General features: G+C 36.2%; 1 protein-coding gene across 4 annotated transcripts in view; it reads right to left on the reverse strand.

Annotated features, from left to right (window-relative positions):
• LOC135685751 (uncharacterized) overlaps positions 1-24,530 on the reverse strand; it is a 34,918-nt gene continuing 10,388 nt past the window's right edge. For 2 of the 4 annotated variants that reach the window (XM_065201810.2, XM_065201811.2), the window contains exons 3-8: positions 13,035-14,172; positions 5,849-5,922; positions 4,100-4,182; positions 3,284-3,359; positions 2,238-2,348; positions 1-1,818 (exon numbers count right to left, since the gene is read on the reverse strand). In XM_065201810.2, the coding sequence (XP_065057882.1) occupies positions 1,316-1,818; positions 2,238-2,348; positions 3,284-3,359; positions 4,100-4,182; positions 5,849-5,922; positions 13,035-13,531 (1,344 nt within the window). In that variant the 5' untranslated portion in view covers positions 13,532-14,172 and the 3' untranslated portion in view covers positions 1-1,315. Of the gene's footprint in view, positions 1,819-2,237; positions 2,349-3,283; positions 3,360-4,099; positions 4,183-5,848; positions 5,923-13,034; positions 14,173-14,269; positions 15,874-22,266; positions 24,082-24,530 lie in introns of those variants that run through there. The other 2 variants (XM_065201808.2, XM_065201812.2) reach the window with 2 other exon arrangements.

Here is a 24,530-nt window from a genome sequence, read left to right on the forward strand (position 1 = left end):
TTATCAATTTTGAACAAAACTGATTTGATCAATAAAAATAATCATTTCTGCTGAACACGTCTGCAGCTACTCTAACTTCTAGAAAAATATCGCAAAACGTTTGTTCACTATCTTTCACATTTCAGATTAAATCAGTGTTACAGGAATCAGATTTGATGCAGATATACGAGCAGGTTTGTGTATGTTTGGGTGTCTCTGCGCGAGTTCTGTTTAAATAGCGTACATATTTGCATAAACCACCAGTTCAAGTAAGCCCAAAAATGAAATGAAAAACAAACACTTCTTATGTCTCTTTTTTTCATTCACATGTAAATAAATCTTTTTCAAGACAGAGAATTTAACAAAATACATTCGAATGGCCGATTAATTTAAATAAGCAAGAGATATTTATATTCATCACCTGAAAATGATACGCTATTTCTAACAATGAAGTAGAATAACCATTTTTCATGCTCGATCTAGCATTTAGGTAACTGTATCATTGATATACACATTCGGCATTTCAATGCGGTGACAGGAAGCATGGGCAGGTAACGGCACCTGGGAGCATTGACATACACCCTCTCTAAAGCCTCCTACTAATAAACAAGTTTTTTGACTATCTTAAGCCATGGACTTTTTCATCGCCTCTGGCTTCACATCAGTCTGAACCAGAAGGAGGCTGCATATTCGAATTTTATAAATCAGCGTAGCAACGGTTGAATATGATTCTTGTTTAACGTTTACCCTATCTACAATTCATGTATCATTGAGAAGATATGTTTACAGTGTTGTTTTTTGTGTTTTATGCTCAAAGAAAACCTTTTTTAATCAAGAATTGGTCTACCCAATAACTTACCAAGTTAATGTGAAAGAGAAAAAGGGCAATGCGGATATTTTGACCTCTTCCTACCCAGCAATTTACGTTGATTACATGTCAAAACGGTACCGAAGATAATTCTTGATGAAACTAAACAATATCATCTAGCCATTCAATTCTCTATGATACAAATAGTAAGGTTCTGTTAAATTAAATGTATTTATACAACGATGTAAAATGCCCAATGGTACTCTATTGTTACATTGTTTTTGGTCATTTCTCGGCTGCCAGTCGATAGTTTCTTGAGAATGAAGGTAGATTGCCTTCTCTGGCAAAACAGCCACCAGAAAGGGTTCACCACTTTTTCCAAATACATAAGAACCGTGACAGGTTCCATCGTGCCTTCAATACCCATGTTTTCTTTTGGTCTGTAACCACATTTATAGCAGCAAGCTGATAACATTTATGTTAGTTCGCATCTAGATTTATCTTAATTCAAAACAATAAATAAATTCCCTAAATACTGCAAACTACACAGGTAACCTCAAAATCCTTCCTGAAACTCTTTGAAGACCGCGAGTGTGAACAAGGCAGTGCTGAGCAGCTCGTATCCACAAAATTTAACATTCCGCCATTTCTAGACAATCGGTCAGGCATGATTGTTGGACGCTCGTCAACGCAAATATATTCTGCTCTGAAAAGTCCCTTTTTTGGAGCCATAAGAAAGCCTGCATAGTCCTTGGTCCAACCAGCTGGGCACGAGTGTCGACCTGGGATCATGAGCACGGTGTCGCGGCCCTTGATATTGCAAACGGAGCAAACGGCATCGAAATAATTCCTACCCGTTTTATTGTAATTCATCTTAAAAATACCTGCATGTGTTTCATATTCGACATGATAAAGGAATGCTCTGTCTTCTTGCGAAGTAGTTTTTCGTGAATATGGATCTAGTGCTTCATGTACACAAAGGTAATTAGATCCTCCACCTTCATCGTTATGATGTGGTCCGCCAATGTAGCCTTCAACAGAAATTCACATCATCATTATTGCTGAACACTTCTTGGCTTTATGGCAAGAAAAGGCCCACAAAGACATGACTGCTTGTATAAAATGAAATTTAAAGTTTGCCTATTGCGTTTCCATCGCCAGATACCAAGTTTTTAGCATAAATTTGGTTAACTATGCGCAATGGGTAATTTCGCAGCAAAGCAAAATCTGTCTCTAGCAAAATACACTTCTACAAGAACATGCTAAAAAATTCTTCAAAAAGAGATTAAAATCAGATAAAAATAATACTTTGTAAAGATCAGAAAAAGGTGATTTCTAGACACAGGAAATCAGTGGAGTTTTCTGAAATGTTTGTTGGAAATCGGTGAAGCTTTAGAAAATCTCTGAAACACAGCATTGAAAAAGGCCATGTCAAACAAGCAACACATACCTTTATAAACAAGATTTGAACCATTGCAATCTTGTCTTCCCCAACGAGTATAAACAGCACTTCTTTGGCTGAGAGCTCTTTCTGTCTTACAGTCACAAGTTCCATTTATTCCTACGAAAGAAATTAACCTCATTGTCTCGGTGCACAATGGATTGCAAATGGATAATAAAAAGGTTTTTTGGCAGTAAATAAATAAACAGTAGCTGGAGAACTATATAGATATAATAACGAGAAAAATTTCCATTGGTTAAAGACACGTGTGAGCTAGAGAAATACCCGAGGCGCTTACCCTCCCATTCATGGGAAAACACGACCACCCGGTTAGAAATCGTGCTCGTTGTAAATGTTTTTAAATGTGCTTTAAATTATTATTAAGATCGCGTGCAAGATAATGTGTTGCTATAAAAGAGGTTCCATCTAAGCTTTATCAAAAAGTAAATCATAACCTTTCTCATCAAGATCATTTCTATAAACAAGGAACAGATTCACAATTGAGGATAGGGGCACCTCTTCGAGGGGCTTGGGATTACCGTTACAAAAAGTAAACAACTTCAGCTACTTATGAATGACCCCTGAAAGACAGAAAGTCAAGAAACATGTTCCTAAGTTATTAAAAAAAGATTTGTTGCTTACAACATGCTGAACTTATTTCTGGGTTATCATTGAACTACACTTTTAATGTGTTTTAATGTAAAATGTATTGACATTTATCCTTCACTATACAAGATAGAGATCATGTTTCTATGGTTTGTGGTGCTTTTAATATAATGGGGCTAGAAAGCCCCATTATCCCTTGGATATAAATACAACAAAGATATTGTTAGCGTTCGCTTCAGTTCCAGAAATAGTAAGCTTAGCTTTTGCTTCAGTTCTGAAATTCATTTTCTCTCAGATCTTTAAAAACAAGATTAGCGATAATTTCTGGTCAAATGCTAGGCCATTGCAAGTAATGCTGCCTTCAAAGCTGAATCTGACGGAATTTGTTTCGTAAATGAATCTCGTTCAGGTGCAAAAGCTTTTCAAAAGAAGTCAATAATGTATCTCACCTGGCTGTCCTCGTTGACCTCTTGGTCCCCTGTTTCCTCTTATTCCTTTTTCTCCTGGTCGTCCTTGAAGGCCAGGCTACGAGGAAAATAAAAGAGTTATGTATAAAAGGAAATTTTCATAATGTTTGTCTGTCCATAGTTGTATCATTGCTGGCTTAATATCCTCGACAAAAATGACAACATTCGAAGAAGTCTATCTAGGTTCCATAGATATACTAGCTTGTGTGTCGTACCAAGTAATGTGACAATAGAACTTTGTAATAACTTGAAATTGTACGAGAAACATAAGCGAATTTAAATTTGGATTTGAATGATTATATTCGCTAATTTTCCTCATACAACTTTAAGTTATTTCAAAGTTATTCTATCTAGATTCATTGATGAAAACGGTTTCGCGTCTGCTAGGCTAAAAGCGTTCATTCGTCCCATACAAGCTAAATAACAGATCATTAAACATATGTCAAGCGTTGCTAAAAGCAAGACATTGGCTCTCGATCAGTTTCTTTCGCATCCAGTTCCAAAAGGAATTATTTTGTTTGGGTATTTAAAGAATATTTCTAAAAGTATTCTTAGGAGTCTTCGTAGAGAAAGTGCCTGAATCATCCCATATCCATCAAAGATGTCTTATAAAGGATACACTATAACGTGCATTCAAAGCATTGTGATACCAATAGAATCCTTTAGGGGAAGTCTCTTATTTTCAAAGTTTGCTTTCAGAGGCACAAATAGCATAGCATTCAATCCTGTGAGTCATTACTGTATGGTTCAATGGCGACTGGACAATTTAAATGGTATATTGAACAAATAAACACTCACAATCCCGTCTTTTCCTGACGAACCAGGCCTGCCTGGAGCTCCTGGTGGTCCAGTTGGTCCAACAGGGCAACTCAAGTTGTAAGCTAAATAGAAAAATCAAATATTTTCAATATTGAAGAGAGAGATTAAAGTTGATTTTTAACAAAACTACTTGTTGTTGATTAGATTTCTTCTTGAGATTTCTAAAAATTCCTGTCGTCTTACCATCATATGGTCCAAAGTTATTCATAATATTGTCATATTGTTTAATCTCTTTTAAAAACTTAATCTTAAGTCAGTTCATTCCATGAAACCAAAAAGCAGACAAAGTTTTGAGAGTTTGTCATAATCATTGAGTTCATGGGAACCTCATTAAATTACTAACTTGATATATGCGCTTTTATGCACAAATTGAGTTAATTTGAATAAGCTTCTCTTTTTCGTAGCAAATATTCACTTTCTGGAATCAGTATAAACTTAGATGAGAAAAACAGTTCTCTTAACTCATTATATAAGCAATTTGCAGTTTAAATTAAGGAACAAGACAAAGAATGACGCATTTTTTCCAAATCACATTTAAGAAAACATCTGATAATCTTTCGAACTGTAAACATAAGTTTATGCATTCCATTTTCTAATTCTGTTTCTGTTACCTTTCTCCCCCTTGGTCAAAAGACTTTCTTAGAACAGTCTAACTCCTAAATAGTTAGTTCTATCTCGAACTGCTACCAAATTTTTGTTACGTCATTGCCGATAAATTTTCTATAGAATTTTCCTTAAAGCTCCAGGTTTTAAACATGAAAACCCATAGATTAGCTAACCAAAAGCTTCCATTTAAGTAATGTTACAAGCCAGTTGGCTTTTAAACAAAATTTTATGAAAAAAAGACAAAGGAACCAATTGTGCAAAAACTTGTACAAACAAAATACAAACACATTGTACAAACAAAATATAAAAACAACTATCAAAAAATAACTGGACTATTTATTTACTCTGTTTAAGTACCTACCTAAATAGTTTTTTGTAAAGATGAGAGCGCTTCAAAAATAAGTTCAGGCATCCACATTTTGTTTTCGTTTGCCTAATCTTTTTCAAATATTTTCTTTGTCAATAGCTAAAATCCTAACTTCTTCCAAAAGGCGCTTTTGTTAATGTCGATTGTCTCAAGCTAAACAGAAGGCTAAAAGATGACTTAAGTAATGGTTTTTTAGCCAAAAGAAAACAGGGCCTATTTATAACGAAACATTGTTTGTGGCATGCAGGGTGGACTGGCGAGTTTACCAGAACAAGAATATCAGTTTTAGATATAAGTTGGCTACAATAACTAGAGAAAATATCTCGTTTTTGCCCTCAACTTGAATTTTCAGAAACTCGAATCACAAAGCACAACAAGTTGTTTCGTGTGGATGATGAAAGAAGAAACAATGTGTGATTTGTGATTTTAAGGCTCTTGCGCAACCGGCATGTTTTGCAATTATCTTTTCAAAACTGGCTTAAAATCGAACTGCATCGAAATACAAAATACAGCCCATTTCTTCTCGTTTATAAAACAGCTACCGCAATGCATGCCGGTTGCTCAAGCGCCTTCAACCTCTGATGGGAATGCCTGCTATGGAAAAAATGTATTTTTGAGTATATTTTTCATAATTAGATGCTCGAGATATTTTCAAAACTCTAAGCTTTCTGATAGGATAGAGAATATATTGTATATGACAGAGGCGAAAAACACCCTTTAAATAAGAAAAAGTTTTAAGAACATAAGAAACTTACAAATATTTTTGAACAGCTGACTGTTGACTGTAGCATTGCAGATCTTCTTCTCAAAATCAGAAAGACTATTCACCCTAAAAAGACAAAATAAAACTGTTATTGTACTTATTTTATCTAAAAACAAAAGACCAAATATCTACATGTGCTTGACCAAAAATTTTTCAAAGAGCCGACTAATTTCTTTAACGAGGGTTACACGACCATTGTAACGCCATGATAGTAGTATGTTTTTTGAAATTTTCGAAGCTGTTTAAAAATAAGAGCCAAATGAAGGAAAATTTCTAACGCATTGCATAATCAAGATAGAGCATGTATGCCAAAGCTACTTTTAGTCGAAATGGCACAAACAGAAAGGTGATTTTCCCAAAGCATACCACCCCGCTGCGGATTAAGATATACCAATAATAATGCGAGGGTGACATTTGATTGGCTCTATTGGGCCAATCAGCGTTCATAATAAACAATAAACAACTAAGATATTGATTGAACAATAAAACAGATGTGCATTACTATGTGAAAGTATTTATACAAATGCCGGGCGCTTGGAGGAAAATATGGCGATATCTCTTGATATGGTTGATATATGATAACACTAGCTCAAGCGCATGGATAGGTTTATTTCCTCGCCAAGCGGAATTTTTAAAACCGGCTTCCCATAAAACGATTACTTGCAAAGCCAAATTCCAATGAGATTATCCGTATTATTTCATACAATGAGACTCCTCTCTTCGTTGAACCAAAATAGTCTTTATTGTAAAGATTCTAGGAGTTTTTCTATATAGATATATTTATCTATTGCGCATATCTTGTGTGATGAATTTTTCAAAGTGAATACTCCTTTAAATTAAATAGAGACTATTCTCAATAGAAGATAAACATGACTAAGACAAACAAGTTTCCATATCTTTCTTCACGAGCTCAGTCTTGATGGTGATGCCTTCCTTCATGCGAATCCTACGTCAGCCTACCTAAGGACCTTGCAAAAGTCGTGCCCTCATAAAATTAGAATGTTTCCTACCTCCTAGATTACAAGAATCTTTTCAATTTCCTTAAACTTTTTGGCACAATGATCAAACTTGTTATGATTTAAGTTTAAAAGCAAATAAATCAACATTGATCTTTGGAGGGAGGGGAGCAAGATCTCAAAACCGAAAATTCCTTATGATAGGATCAATTTGATTTACTAGTGGTATTTCTAAGCAATAAATGAAATTTAAATTCATCTAGCTGATCTGATTCAAACTGTTTTATTCGTTACAGAGTAATGTACATGAAATAAGGGTCACTCTCTATTTATTAGTCGACACCAATCACGACTGTATCAAAATTATATAATCAGTTTTCAGTTCCTATTAAAAAGACCTAATCAGAAATTAATACCGCCCAATATGCATTGCGGTAATGAAAGCGACTCACTTCTGAAATGACTGCTTATTTGTCAAAATTATTTTTATCTCAAAGATTCACAGTTTATGGACAACACTTCATTATATCCTGTCTGATGACGTCATTTGCGTTGTATTCACAGCATATTTTTACTTTGCATTTGTTCTGCCTTGCAAGCTTAGTTCAGGGTATAACACTTAGAGCAGGATTTAGCTGTTGAGGTATCTTATGGTGACGTTGACTTGATTATTATCCACTCTAACCCCATTTCTTAAAAAAAGCAAGCCTTCAGATCAGTGGTATACAAAGATATCGACTGAAGATAACATCTGGGGTTCGGCTTGGAAAAGCGATAGGCATTCGTTAGTTAATGCATTTGTACAATGCAACGCTTGTTCGCATCGTTTGGCTAATAAGAATAAATGCCCCGCGTGACAACAGCAAACCGAGTATGAAGTGTTATCTAAAAGGATAAAGTCTAAGATATGCTACGCAAATATGAAATTAACTGCGTAGGTTGTGTATATGTTAAATAAATTCAACATCGTAGCAGCGAATCATGGGCTTATCTTTTTTATCCATAGTAATTTCAATGTAATTCGGAAATGATTAATTCTCGAGTCAAAGAATAGGCCCTCTCTTGCTTGCCGCCTTCTTTAAAAAAATAAAATAAAACTAGCGCGGTTCATTGAATTCATAATAACAGCAGAATCTGGCGTTTCCTAGATTTCTGCAATTATGTTGCGAAGATTCACTTGTACCTCACTTACTTCTAAAAGGGAATTGCCAAGGGCAAACAGCCAACAATTTGTGTTGTAATCATAATGCTAATGTTAAAATATATCATGGCAACCTCGATTGAGTGCAATAGTAACCTCGAGAGGGTGCAATTCGTTGAATACAGTGAAATACAAAATTATGAAAAAAAGTACTGTACCTTCTGGATATAATAAGAAATATCATTAAAAAATATATCCAGCTATCGCATCAAAAGAATTACAGCTATCGCTTTTTTACAGTTTTTACGAAGGCTCCCAAACTTTTGCTAAATGCAAGGAGGAGAAACTCTCTACACTCTTGTAAAATATCTCTAAGCTTACTGTATCTAACCGAGAGGCAATTCACTTTGCAAAAAATAGCGTATGAGATTTCCACGTAAACAAAAGGATTCCCAGATATTTTGTTGTAAGACAAATATATTTCAATCAAAGTTTTACGAGTTTTTCTGGAATGATTTGCCCTCTGTATGTAGCTGATCGATCGATTCGACCGCTTTCGTTCAAGTGGAAACTGGGCTTTAGGCTGTTCTGTAAACATAGAACCAAAAATCGTCAACTCTTTCTAGCAACGAATGACATCAATAGAAATCATTATTGCAGTCAATTTACGTCAGTCATCAATATTCTAACTTCACAGCCAATTGTATAAGTAGAAAAACCATAAGATTGACTGAAACTAGAATCGTTTCCTTTGAAAATGTTGATTTAGCTATCATTTTTACACCCGATCTCGTTCAAATCACCTAATGTCTTATTGCATTGGATTTACAAAATTGAGCATAAATCAGCCATTCTTTTGATAATCTAAAACGCTACCCTTACTTTTAGCTAGGAATAATTTTTAATAACAAATGGGCGATTCATCTGCATTCCCTGGAATTAAGATAAGAAAATTACAGCTTTGATTTTGGATTGAAAAATTTCTATTGGAGTAAATGGAAGAAATTTCATCAAAAAGAAGCGCATAATGAGCTTTTTAAAATAAAAATTTCCGAATTTGAGTAGAACGGTCGTGTCATAAGGATTAGCGAGAGAATCAGTTTGATTAAACTTGAGAAAAACAAATGTAACATTTGATTGAGGCTGAGTAGAGCGAGTCAGCAACAAAGGATGAAAAGGATAAAGAGCTTTGAAACAATGTAATATCTTACAGCCTGCAGTTTAGAATGTGTCAAACAAAGATTCTAGTATCAATTTTTCAAAATCCAAACGGCGACATGGTTCAATGATAAAAATTCAGCTATATGAAAGTATTTATCTCTTGCGGTAGTTTGTTTTTTTTGGGGGATATTCGTAGGCCGGCAGGTTTCGCTTCAAAATTTATAGTGTTCATAATGGCATAAGGAAGTAGATAAACTGTAAAAATTAAGCAAAGTAAACATGTAGTGATTCCATTCATTCTAATTTTTCCTCACCTATCGCCATCCATTTCTACTTTGTTTATTTTACCTACAGTAATTTCTTCACATCACTACCTCATCACTACACGCTACGAGCATATCACTATGTCAACATTTCCTCTCTTTTGTTTAGGCCATCATCAACCCTACACATCTACCTAAATCTCAATTCATAAACTATTCACACTTAGCCTAGCCCTTCCTATCCTTTGTTTTCCTTACATCATTAGTGTTAATTCTAGATATTCATTTCTGTATATAAGCATGTTAATTTTTATGTAAGTCAGTTCAGTTCAGTTCAGTTCACATCAGAGTTACACAGGCAACACACTGTCTCTCTCACTGGCTCCGTGTTCCCTGCACGTAAAATAAGACACGCTGGGTTGGAAATGACACGTTAGTCAAGGATGGATTTATTTAGTGTTTACATTGATCGCCGTTCCGATGTACACTAAAATGGTGACCACGACGTGACCGACATGGCTAAAAACAACATCCTTCGACGTTATTTTCAAACCAACTCAACTCAACCGAATTTGTCAGCTACATTCACTCACTCAACTGGATTGTCACACACTCGAGCTCAGCTAGACAACACAGCACTCGGACACAAGTGTCTCTATTCGCCTCACATCCTCGGCAGCTCCACGGCACTCTCCGGTGCTCGGCAGTGTCTCACGCTCTTCGCAGGTTCTTGGTTTACCCTACTCATAAAACCTTGGCATCCACGCACTCGACTCACTGCAGTGCCCTCGCATCCCGGTTCCTGGTCATCCGACTCACGAAACCTTGGCAAAACAACTCTACCGGTTCTTGGTCACCCGACTCACAAAACCTTGGCAATTCACTCATCGCAGGTTTCTGGTAAACCTATTCACAAAACCTTGCTCAACATCGGACTACGTCGCAAATTCAAGTCAATTTTCATCGCCGCTTGCAGACCCGCACATGGTACACAAAAGCAAGTTAACGAACAAATTGGACATTCGAACATTTAAGTAATTTTTATACGTATATTTCTATCGTCTTAATTATTCGCAGCTAACCACATACTAACACTTATCGAATCCTTCGCTATCGCTTGCATTCTAGGGGGGGAGCTATGTAGTGATTCCATTCATTCTAATTTTTCCTCACCTATCGCCATCCATTTCTACTTTGTTTATTTTACCTACAGTAATTTCTTCACATCACTACCTCATCACTACACGCTACGAGCATATCACTATGTCAACATTTCCTCTCTTTTGTTTAGGCCATCATCAACCCTACACATCTACCTAAATCTCAATTCATAAACTATTCACACTTAGCCTAGCCCTTCCTATCCTTTGTTTTCCTTACATCATTAGTGTTAATTCTAGATATTCATTTCTGTATATAAGCATGTTAATTTTTATGTAAGTCAGTTCAGTTCAGTTCAGTTCACATCAGAGTTACACAGGCAACACACTGTCTCTCTCACTGGCTCCGTGTTCCCTGCACGTAAAATAAGACACGCTGGGTTGGAAATGACACGTTAGTCAAGGATGGATTTATTTAGTGTTTACATTGATCGCCGTTCCGATGTACACTAAAAACAAACTCATTACTTTAAAACAAAAACTGGTTTAAAAATTTGAAAAATCTATGATTGATGAAAATTCAACGCGAATGACAAAAGCAGCTACTATTGTTGTTTAGGGCACAAACCAATTTAAAAATCATTTTTTTAAAGGAAACATTATTTCTGTTCCTATTGGTCATAAGCAATGATATCCCAATAACTATATTCTTCTAGCAGCACTGGTATCGTATCAAAATATCTTTCCACCCTAAGGAAACTTGTAAGTTTAAGTTGGGATTTAATTCAGCGAAGGGAGGTACAAATTTATCCCGTATAATTAATCAATGTCAACGAAATTGTCAGTGTCTAGAAAATATGTTAGTTGTTATAATGTAAACAAGCTTTAAAAGGCCAATGACCACAAAAACCAAAGTGCCACACCTAAATTCCGCCCTGTTCTCATTGTTTTGAGAATGATATTCACTGCTTGAGGGGATTTATGGAGAAAGATATCAACTTTTCTGGCCTTGGAAATCATGAAGAATAATTTGACAATCAATAACTGAAATTAATAGCTTTTACAATATGTAAAACTGTATTTATCAAGTAAACGCCATGAAATCAATTTTTACAAACTCTCTTATAGGGGGAAAAATACCTTACTCATAATTATAGCATATTAAACACTTTCTTGCCTAATAGACAGTTTCTTGCCTAATCCAAAGTTACATAAATGGCGAAAGTTAATAAGGAGATATATGAATAATATTGGTAACACAAACACCAGTATTGATGAAGCATTGATAAACTAGGCTAATTATGCAAGTTTCTTATAGCTGTGTTGGTAGCCAATCACGTAAACCCTCCTTGTGGCTATCGTATCCCTATACATTTTTACATTGCTCTGCAAAAGAAGTGAATGACCCCTGATCCAGTTACGTCATCAAGACAGTTTATGGTGAAATTTCTCAATGTAACAGGCACATGAAAAACACATATTCGAGCCATGCACGTTAAAAGATCAGTTTTTGAAAGAGATAGAAATAAGAACTGAGGGCCACAAGACACATTTAATGAGATAATCTTTAAATTAAGACGTTATTTGCATTCAGAAATACTAACGATGATGGTCAGTGGGTGCAGGTTTTGCAAATCTTACGTCTTCAGAAATGATGAAAATCCAACCACAAAGATTTTCTAATTGTTTGCAATGCATTTCTTATGCATCATAGATTCTTAATGAGCAACACGATATCTTAGTATGCAAGGTTATTAAAACCGATCCACCTTAATTTTAAATGAAGCCCTTCATGACTATTTACATGCCAATCCAAATACTTAAAAATACTTTTCTCTATAAAAAAGTATAGAGCCAGGGCCCGCACCACGAACTTGAAAGTGGGGGGCCAAGGCTTTTTACCCCTTTCACTGCAACTTTAAAACTGCTTGCTTCACCGCCGCTTAAAACTGCTTTGCGAGTCTTCTAAATTTTTAATACTTTTCTTCAGTCAGTACTTCGGTCGGTCAGAAAATTTTTATTTCATTCTTTTGGTTAGTCCAACATTTTTTTTATTAATACCAAAGCCCGATAGTAATGCACCTGTTTAAAGTGAAGATTTGAAAGATTTGATTGTTTATTTGAATGTTTATTTGAAAGATTGTTACTATTTTAATCAAGCCATGTGTCAGAACACTCTATTGCTAACGACCAGAAGTAAGATTAATTAAAACATGTCAGTGGTGCACGCCTCAATTTGTGGCTACTGAAGGGCTATTAAGTTATTGCAGAAACTAAGAGTGCAGGTGATTTAAATGTTGATTTGAGGGAGCACTGCACTTAGAGATAAATGTACCAAAGACTGCTAATGAATATTCATCAATCTTCGATTAATCTCATCTCAAATTAAAGAGCGTGTAAGCAACTCTTGGCACCACATATAAAAATAATCTTGTAAGCAAATGAGATATCGCAGAAGCCAAAATCTTTGCCAACCATTTTAAGATGCAGGCTTCTCTTTTATTTGCCATTTTCAATAACAAAATTAAAATGAGTATTATGTAAGAGTAAAACTTACCTTTTATAAAGAGAATCAAGGCGATGCCGTAATTCCTTTCTTTCTTCCGATGCTTTCGCGTATTTGTGATGATCCATGGTTATCGGTTCCTTGGTTTCGCGAATTTTCTCCTGTTTCGCCTGTCTAGTAGTTACGGCTTTCGAATGGGAATGTTTCGACCACTTCTTTTCGAGACTCTTCAATTTTTCATCACAGTATGTCACTTTCTTGTGCAACATCGATATGAGATAGGGCATCACGAATATATAGACTAGCAACACAAGTATCCACATATATTTGATAAAATGTTTTAATGCGGGAGGACAGCGACAACCGTAGCCTTGAAGCATAGAACTGGCGTGTGATACATGCGAAGTCCTCGAATCTCTCCTTGTATCTCGCTCTTTCTTAACTGGAGCATAGTCAATACGAACCTCGCGTGGTCTAGAATACAGCACAGCACTCGAGTTTAGGGAGTTCTCCCTTGTTTTCCTCAAATCTTCTCGGTTAAGTGGCATTTTGCACGGAGTCGTCTGGATACAACACAACTCAGTGTGTCATTATTTCTAAAAATGTTTCCGCAGTTCTCAGTAAAGATACTGCTTTCATCCAAACAACATATGGACAGTGAGCGAAATCTTTATTTTCCTTTGATAAGGGTGTATTGGCGAAACGTTGCGATCACGATAGACGTGAATTGGTAAAAACAATCGATTCTTGTTTTCCAATATTTGAACAAGCCTCGGATAAGAATGAAAATATATTGAATTTGCTTCAGATTAGACAGTTAAGTTTCAGTTTGTAATTACCTTGCTGGCCGCCGATTCCTCTATACACCAGAATGCCGCCTGAATTGTTCATATGAAGCTCTTTCAAAACCCTTGTACAATAACAAACAACACGAATTTATGTGGCTTTCCTTGAAGGATTGATCCAACATACAGTAGTGCAGTTTCTCTGAGAAGAACTTCTGGTTTCTTCAAAGAAAATAAACCTTGGCAAAATATTAACAGCGATGTAGAGTATGTAAATGCTTCCTTATCTCTTGTGTTGGTTTATTCCTAGGGGCTGTGGTATCTGTAGAAATGAGATCATTGCCATTTACCGATGCCAAATCACAGAAATTCACTCTCCATCCTGTGCAAGCATATCTTCAAACCTGAAATACAACAAGTCTATGCGTTTAAGTTCACCACATCGAAGAAATCATAAGGAATTAATCAAAACAGTGATCGCAAAGCGCAATTTCTGCTCACTATCAAGGATATTTCTACCACGGTTACTCCTTCAAACGTGAATTGAGAATTTGAATCGAGCTCAAATGCGGCAACATCGATAGTAGCTCTTAGCAATGGCAGTGATTATATGATTAGACCTGCCACCATTCGTGCAAAGCAGCTGTCTTTATTTGCGAAAATCCCCCAATGGCGAGGTGAATCATTAGTTTCTAAAATTTAATCCACTTTACCTCAGCAAAGTATCCTATATCAAGTTCATTGGACTAATCTCAAAATAAGATAAAATCTCTTTTCAATATCAGAATTTGCGACTCTCTGTTCGAATCGTTATTTCTCATGAGGTTAATAGGGAAAGTGAAGAAGTGAGGCTTTTGAAACTGAATTTCATGAATTGCTTCTTGACAGAATTAATTTAAGTAAGATGCCTGGCAGGTTCGTCTAGCCACGTCGTTGGTAAGATCGATGCCTAAATTTTGATGCAAGCTCGGGTGATTTTGTTGCCTTCCTAGCGCCAATACCATTAAACACTGTGTGCTAAATCGTTGGTAGGATCGATGCCTAAATTTTGATGCAAGCTCGGGTGATTTTGTTGCCAAACCTAGCGCCAATACCATTAAACACTGTATGTCAATCGCTGCTCTTATAGCAAAGAAATACTAAGCTAAAAGCCAAAAATGCATTAGCTTCAACAAAACGCAGCTTGAATCAGGCTGTAGTGTTTGCAATTACGGATGCCATTCTAATATCTTGAATTCTCTTGCATTTATGCATCTAATTATTGCATTTATGGTTTTGAAACCGTCTCAGTAGAAAAGGCTTGGTAAGCTTTTCAGTCCAGTAATTTGTGTATTCAGTCCTGCTAAAAAATAGTTTTAAGACTCATTTCGTGTTGTTTGATGATGTATCCAATTCTTACAAGTTTTGATATCTAAACAAAGGAAATGATGAATGAAAGATAATAAATATCGAAAAAGTAATTTGGTATTAAACTAGCTAAAGATATTTCCGGAACAAGATTCGAGAGAAAATTTTTAATTTGATGATCGAAGATTAAGGATTCATGAAAATGCTATTTCTGCAAAGCTCTTCCAGAAAATCAATAACAAATATTTGATATCAATATTCGCAATGCTGCATTTATGCAATTATCATTTCCTCAATTAATCATTCTATGAAAACATAATCTCTAAAAGAGGCGCATAAACTTGAAATTACTTGAAACAATATGATTCTTTTGATAAGGCATTCTTTCGAGAAAAAGTATTCTGTGATAAGAAAACAGATTAAGAAAGCAAGTTGGTTAAGGACCTAGCAGACTATACTCTTGTTGTTAAAGTCAAGCTCTTTAAATGTCTGAATCTCGTCATATGCTTTGGTGTGTAAAGTACAGTGGCAGTCGTTACTCCAGGTTTTACTGTAAGCTTCTATTCAAAGGTTCTTTGTGAAAAAGGGTACACTGTTCTGTATATACGACATCTTCTACTATACAACAAGCTGGTTAACAGAAAACTTCATCAGACCACATATTGCATGATGGTACTACCGTAAATCCTCGAATTAGCCCCCTGGGGGGTTATCTGTTTTTGATATTTTTGGATGGGGGTTTATTCGAGGGGGCTTATGCGAGGGAAGGGCTTATAAAATTATTGTAGACATTAAGAAGACATTATTAAATGACCTCGTTTATTTTAGTAGAAATTTCTTTATGATCATTTAATTGATTACTACCAAAAGTATGAATTTATTGTGGTAATTCAATAAAACGCCATAGGCAACCTCGGATGGCAAAAATCATCCAATGGAGGGGTCCAATTCGAGAATTTACGGTAGCAGCGGGGGCTTATTCGAGGGGGGATTTTCGGTTTGTCATTGGAATAAACAGAAAAAAAGAAACATCAAAAGTTGCTTCGAGGAGCAAACAGTAATGGCCACAAAACATTGTCCTACGTTGCCGTGGAAATTTAGTTAACAAAATGTGGAGTTTTTAAAAAAATATGCAATGTATAAGACTTTCAAAATATCGATTTCTTGAGTCCTCGATCCTTCTATAATTCAAATATTAAATATCGATATATTCTAACCATCCCTGCTATGAAAGAATTGCCGTAACCTACGTTGAGCAACTAGCAGAAAACAGTAGGCTCAATTATAAAGTCCTACTTTAAATTCTTTATAGAAATAGAACATCTTCGTTGAAATCTTATTTCTATTTTGTATTGTACCATGTGGACCAATATATAATTCTAAAATAAATTCATAAGTGAAACATTATGTTTGAAAAATATAAGTTTGTTCTGAAGAAATGTAATGTCTTTAGAAACAGATAAGCAGCAATAGACAAAGTTTCAAGGTTCTTTTTTGTTCAATCTGTGTTAATGATGCAAATTATTGCAGCCTCTTTATTGGATAGATATTACTAGACCCTTCCTTTTTGCAAAGTTTTTCTGAAGGAAATAAATAAAGCTTACTACATAATGCTAAGACTGTTCCCCCCATAGGTGTTGACTTGAATCTTTTTCAGGGGGGGGGGGTGGCTCAAAAAATTTATGACAATTCCTAATGGCTGCTGCTGATGTCACAGGATAGGAAGTGGATTAGCTAAGGGCTTAAAGGTGATTTTGCCTTGCATTTTTCATTAACGCAATTATCTAATGCAACAAATCTTATGCGTCAAACCAATAATATAACAAACTAATCTAGAAAATTGGTAAAGCACTTCCTTATTTTCCGGGGGGGGGGGGGGGGGGCTCAGCCCCCATCGGTTTTCGTCAGGAGGGGCTGAAGCCACAGAGCCCCCCCCCTGAGTTTACGCCTATGCAGTTCTCTATTTTTCTCTTCAATAAACACAAGCTCAGGTAACTTTGTGTTAAAAGAACAAATAGTTAGCAACGCGGAATAGGTTTCTTCCTTGTCGGCATATATAACAATGAAAGTGTGATGGCTCAGGTGAGATGTCTCTCAAAAGAACCTGAAACTAAATACCATAAGACAATACGCGTTTTCGATAAACCAGTGCATCATAACAGTACAGATTTTGCATGTAGTTAAAACGAATACAATAGTGTTTATTTGGAGATACATTTTAAGGGGAAAGTTTTTAAGGAACCTTTTCGGTAGTCATGGTTTTACTTTGAGAGATATCTTGATGAATTCATAACATGATTAGTCAAATATCAATTCTAAGAATTACAAATGATAACCTTGATGAATGAAGGTTTATCGTATTTACCTTACAACATGATAATCAACTGATATACAGGTAATCAACTGATATTGATATCAGTTGATTAGTTGCATATCAGCTGAGTATCATGTTGTAAGGTTAACAGTGGCGTGGTGGCAGGGGGGCCAGGGGGACGCAATTGGATATACGGGGGCGCGAAAATTGTTTGCTTGTGAAATCTGGCTAGGAACATCATAATTGATTGTACACGGGTAAAACACTTCGCAGTAACTTGCTGTAAACAATCTAATAAAACGTGCGATTCTACAATCAAAGCACGTTGTTGGGTTGCCATGACCCAATCAACATTTGTGACATATATTGCTCCCTGTTACGGTCAACACAGACGATGGATAGATTTCCTAGCTGCAGCTTCGAAGCCTGCTCTGAATGAGGGGCAAATCACTTCAAGAAAATCTCGTACACCTTTCGTGAAAATCCAATTGTTGTAACTGAAAATCCCCAAAAAAACCTTTTGTTTTAAAGAAAATCTCGTACGCTATTTGCAAGAGTGAATTGCTCCTCGGCTCTGAACATCGAGGAGGCGAAGGAAACAAGAAAGCGGAAGTAGGTTGTTAAGTTGTTGGTTTTGAATGAAGTGAATCAAGTGAAGAAAAAGTACGTTAAGTTGGGGGAACCAAAAATCCCACCTAATTCTTTGGAAAAGGAAATTTTTTGCTATCGAAATTAGGCTTGCTGACAACGCTAGAAAAAACTCGTTTTGCACCGATTGAATTGCAAACTAACTTGATATTTTTTATACATCCAATACATATATTTTTTCCGTTTTTTGCTCTCCTTCGTCATCAACTAATAAGATGTCCAGCTCATCTTAACTATCTTTTCTTTCGCCCTCTACTTTCAAGAAATTGGAGTTCTCTATGGCCTTAGCTGGTGCTTCTTTGGTCTTTTCCTAATTTCTCTTAATTATTTCTTTCTAACGTTCCCAGCAGTTTCTATTTCAACGCCTCGATTTTAACTCTAAGTTGATCAGAATTTCTAATCTACTCTGAAGCTGGTATTCTGGATATAATAAACGAGTTCAAGGGGCTGCTAGCCTGTATGAAACATCAATGTAAATGAATATAATGTCTTTTGAATAGTATTTTATGTTTTGCCTATCAGCCGCGAAAATAGGCCGACCCTCGAAACTAAGCCAGTTTGGCTTGATATTTTAGCGAACCACAATCGAGAAGGTCATCTTAACTTTTGTACTGATTACATAATGTTTTCCATTCATACTCGCATTTATAGTCAAAACCTATTCATGAAATTTTGAATTCAAGTTGCAAAAATAGCCCAGCAGTTCTTGGGAGCTACTCCTGCTAAAATACTTTGCTGCTTAGCAAATCCGCTTTTTCTCTAATATCAGGTGTATTCACCCACAACTTTAATACAAGTTCACCAATTGCCTCTTACAATAATCAATTAACAATGATGGTGCGGTATGGGTGAAGATTGTCAAGGCTTAGAAAGCAACAGGTGATTGCTGCCGGGGCAAATTAACCTGATGATATCAAATCATTTCATAAAAAGCCATATTTACCCAACGAGGAAAAAATAACGTCAATTACGCAGGAGAAAATTGGGCTGAATACCCCTTTAATGATTAATGATAAAGGATTGTGCTAAACTCTATAATGACGACATGTTTCGGATGATTGGCAGAGCCCGGTCGTCTTTCCATCTACAATCTTGGCAAAAAATAGCTGAGTCATATGAACGAAGAGGGAATTCGCGTGCTATATCTTCATATAATGTGCGCTGGTGACCTAAACCTCCCCCCCTCCCCCGTGGTCTATGTTGTTTAGGATGGTTACAGAATAAGTGGGGTTCACAACATTAGTTACCAATCCAATCACAACATTGATTCGGGGGGAAAGGGGTTTTTTGATTTGTAAGTAGCTTCTTTTTTTTGCAAGTGTCTCAGCAATTTTTTGCCAGATTGTAGCATTTTTGGAATCGATCTACATACAAACGAAAAAGCCGTTGTTGTGTAGACAGAAGGAGTTCGTTTTCTCTCTTGGACTCCAGTGGTAATTTTTCTATAGGACGCAGCACTGATTGGTCAACTATACCGGTCTTGTGCTTGCGTTTTTCTGATTGGCCTATTTCGAACCAAAAATGGGTATATATTTTTCATTGTGCTCTTTCGGACCTTCATTCTGACGTTTTATGCTCTGAGGAGTGTCAGACGAAAAAGCTTTTAGTTAATATGTTGTAAAATGTTTGCTTTTTTCAAAGCTATTTCCAATGATAAAGGAATCTATTTTGTCCTTGTAAATGTTTTCCCACAAAGTTTGAAAAAGCTTGCAAGTCGATTCCTTTTATTAAAATTTTTTATCATCGTACCTCTACTTTTATCGTACTTTCCATCTACTTTTCACATGCTTTCAAAATATTTCCCACTGGACAAAGTGGGTCCCCAATTAACGGACACCTGCAATTAACGGACGCCTGCCATTGACGGACACCCTTAAGTAACGGAGAAAAATTTCTTTCCAGCAGTCGAAGCCTTGTAAAAGTATCTCAGTAATACGGACATCTCCTAACAAAAGGACAACGGTGATCTCACAGCTTCTCACAAGACCCTACACCCGATAGCCCTCCCTGACCCGCCAAACTAGTTTTCTGCTACTTTAGCAACTATTTCAACATAAACATGTTGTTTGTACTTTTCTTTGCATAGGCCAAATACGCTTTTATGCAACTGATGCCTGTTAGTACTTAGAAAAGTACTTAGAAAAATATTTATGTACATTAGATAACAGCTATTCAAAGCAGCTTAACCTTAGTATACATGATTTGAAAGCAGTACTTTGAGTCTCGATCCTCTGAATCTTCAAAATATTTCTTACTTTAGCAATACCTTCCAAATATTTTTACCATTGCCCACATAAAACAAAACCACAACAGTTATGCGTTCTGAAATTCCCATCATAATAAGGTTGGGAGGCGTTAGCAAAATATGCATTTGTATAGCTTGCCAGATATCAATGGGCTTAGAAGATTCAATCGCTAGATGCAGCTGTCCGCTATTTTCACGCCTCGCTTTCAGGACTTGACTTGCCACAAGTCTTCGTTCTGAATTCTTCTAAGGACCAGGACTGCCTGTCAGCAGAACAACTCCTGTGAAGAAGCAGAAATTTGAAAAGACCGAAAACCCATGCTTGCTAGATATAAAACCCAGCAATCATTATAAAAAGGTTGAGGTTTTTAAAGGCACTTAAAGCCAAGGACTTTTTAGTCGATTGCACAAGAAGCTTCAGGACATCAGGACAGGACATTCCATATTTACTTTCACCCTTCGCTTGCCCAAGCTCAAAGTCTTTACAAAGGAGAGCAATGGGGTAGTATTTTATACGTCAATAGGAAGAGACAATTGATTACGAATGTGAATGAACGCCAGATACAAACATTGGCGTCATTTGATAAATAAAGAAAGGAAAGGGGTAACCCTTCTTAGCAGAAATTTTTTTTCAGAACTGTTACTTAGTTTTGTAACAACAATAATTCGAAATTCTAAAGAACCGACAATTTTAAAACCTGTTTCTTTAAAGTAGTCATAGATTTAGATTTGGTCATTACGTGTAAACGTGTAAAGCGGTCAGCAAATTTAAGAAACCTGAAATAATGGAAGTTTTCTCCCGCAACAGTTTTTCGGGGGAAAATTGTTTGGCCTGAAAAACTGCATCTTGAAAGATGTTAGTCAGCCCATGATGTAGAACGAAATATACCAAGACACGACCTAAGGCTGAAATTGATTCAACTCCAAGCAATATATGTCCTTGCAAGGGCCTCTAAAGTTTATTTATACTATAAGCTCAAATGTTAGCATTTTACGCTGGGCTCGTTTCACATCCTTTGTACATTACACATTTCACATCCTTTGTACGTTTACTGGTATTAATGCGCAACGGGGTGCAAACTGTGTGTTTATACTTAGGGTATGTGTGCTCATAGTAGAAAACAATCAAATAAATCCCTGGACGACTGACTACCAAACAAAAAAATGTTCAGTGATAGCACTTAAATGGATTTGTCTCAACAGCAGCCAGAATGCTGATTCAAATTCGCACTGAACATTGGAATTTGAAAATTCGCAATGTGTTTTCCCACGATTAAATATTGCTTCGTGAAGTACTCGTTTCATATTTCTGTTCTTTGCGTCCCCTTTGCTAATATTTTTGGTGCATGTTGATTCGGGGCTATTTTCGTGCCTATTGTTCACCAACATTTCCTCTTACATTTAGTGAAAGCAATCTCTCCAGCTGTTTCTCTTACTTGTTTGCAGTCTAAAGGAAATATGTCACAGAGGCCATATATGCAACATTTAAGTCCTCTTTTAACGTTTCGACTAGAATTTCCTTTACGGCTTTTTAAATATCTTTCGTAATAGCGAATAGGGCAAATTTCACGTTTTCGTTTCATGAACGCCAAGACAAATCTGACCCTGGTTTCCATTTCTGTGTAAACTGTTGAATAATCTACTTTAAATAAAACTCCTAAATGCAAGATGAAAAGTCGTTTATCGATCTCAGAAGAAAGATACCTAATTTGACATCTATTTGGTTCAGACAATTCTTTATGAATTCGTTTATGTCAATTAATTAAACAGTTCTAAATTATTTTTAAAGTACACGAGTTGAAACCGTTTTCAAATGCTTCTCGAGATTTGCTTGCAAAAGTACTAGCACTTCAACATCGAGCCAATTTCTCGCAAGTTTAATTTAAGTCAATGATACCTATAAGCATAAAAATATAAAGATATATTTTAATCTAATTGAGTTACCTTACTGAACCTGCTGGTTTTGCACCTAGCGACATGAACCATGAGCTTGCCTTTCCCAAAACACTTCAAATCCGCTTTCGTTAGCAACATGATTATTCGAATAGCAACAAATCTTTTTATTTCACATTTCAAGTGAAGAGATCATAACTTCGTTGGCCAGAAGCCACAAATATAAACGCTTAATACACTGTTTACTGACTACGTAATTAAGACTTTCATTGCACACTCGGAGGCTTTTCGTGTCATGTCGTAGAAGGCTGTCCGTTGGAAAAATCCAATTGCTACCACCAAGGCACCAGAGTGCCTGAGGACCGAGACCGACTGGGTTGTTCATAAATAGTTTTGCGAAGTACGAAATCATCAAGCAAGTTTGATTTAAGATTTATAACTTTTATCAAAGCAGAAGAAAGAGTTTTGGCTAGCTAAAGAAAAATTATACGTTGTTGATGTTGGTCATTATGTTACTTAGATACGTAGCAAGGAGAGTCAACAAGTATAGCAAAACTGGTGTTTGAAAGCACGAGTTAAAGCTTGCAATGATTTTAAAGACAAAAAGCATGATTTTTTCATTTTTTTTCAATCATCGGCTGAAGGCTATCAGTTTCAAGCATCGATGCTCAAATTGCATGGAAACGACTTTAACAAATTCGTCAGTAGCTGAGTCTTTATAAATCATACATTGATTTGTACACAGAAAAAGTACATTTGTAGAAAATCCTCTATTGTCATTCTTCCAAAGCTATACCACTATAGTATCTGCTTTAGGAAAATGACACATAGGATAATGTCGCACAGTTTGAGATCGTGAGACTCTTTTAAACGTTTAAGATCCCTTGTTTGTTTTCTCGTATTGTTTGGAGTTAAGTCCTAAAAACCCATTGTCTTATGAAAAGATGAATTTAAGATGCTTTGCAAAGACGTAGATGACTGTCACACAAGCCCAGCTCTGGAAAATTGCTCAAATGCTTTAAGTTATTAAGTATGAATTAGAACAATGAAGGTTGCCTTCTGCCGGTTCATGACAAATAGTGAATAGCCAATGATGTTTTTTCTCAGAATGGGAAAAAACCCTTCAATATGGTTTTGGGTCAGTCCGTTACATTACAACAAAATGCTTGGCTAACATTCCCTCCTCGGAGATAAAAACTTCACCATCTGCTTTACTTTGGTTTTTGTCGTAAACCTCCATTTAAAAACAATTACACAGCAAAATGGTCCCTTTCAGCCACCGTCAGAAGTTATAAAGATAAATTTTTTAAAAATATTATGAAATATTTTCAAAGAATTGGCCTATCAGTTTTAAACAGGGGGGCCCCCCTTCTAGATTAGCCAAGCTACTGAGAGAGCCCCTTCGTATGAAATTCCCCTACATACAATCATTTTGCTTTCATGATGTATATTGTTTTACTTTAGATTTCCTCTGTAATATATATTACGTATTTGTTTTCCTACACTTTTGAAGGAATAAAGTCCCTTGTACCTTCTTCCTTCAAGGCACCATCTAACTGTTTGGCATGGATAACTCATTAGAATAAAAGTTTGTTGCTGAAGTATCACTACTATGAATTGTTAGCTGCAAGCTGTTAATACAATGGGTTTTGCTAAGAGAGTGTGAGCGAATGAAACGACCAGGGTGGAACTCGAACCTATGACCAGCGACACTCGCTATACTTTCACAGTTCCCGTTTTGCATTAATGGTTGATTTGGTCAGGCACCGCGGATCAGGGGGGACTGGGGGGGCTTTAGCCCTCCACTTTTTGCAAAAAATGCCAAATATTAAGATTCAAACTACCAGAAAAGCCTCTTTTTTACGGTTTTAGCCCCCCCCCCACATTTTTTAGACCCCCCACTTTTCCCAACGCTCCGCGGTGCCTGTTGGTGTGGTCTATGCAACATATTTCTCTACCTATCTCATTGAAAGAAAATAACCCAAGTTCTAATTTTTGATTCCATTTTAATAAATGAAACTGGGAATGAAAAAAGGCAGTAACAAATTAATTTCACCGCAGATTAAATACAGCAAGTGATGATGCGTGCTTTCATTGAGAAACAGCTAACTCTTTCGAGCATACTCGTAGGCCAGAATGACTTCACCATCGCTTTAGAAGCAATTGAAGCAAGCCCTTGTTCCCAATTGGATCAAAAATGGCGGGTGGCAAAACACTTGCGGTGTTGCATAGGGATATTTCGAAGCTTTATTGAGAAAGGAGTAACTCTTGAAGCTCTAAATTGGATATATTAAGACAATGTAGTAACACTTAGT

This window comes from Rhopilema esculentum, chromosome 15, assembly GCF_057945365.1.
Source record: "Rhopilema esculentum isolate cy_ngs chromosome 15, ASM5794536v1, whole genome shotgun sequence".
NCBI classification, from domain to species: Eukaryota; Metazoa; Cnidaria; class Scyphozoa; order Rhizostomeae; family Rhizostomatidae; genus Rhopilema; species Rhopilema esculentum.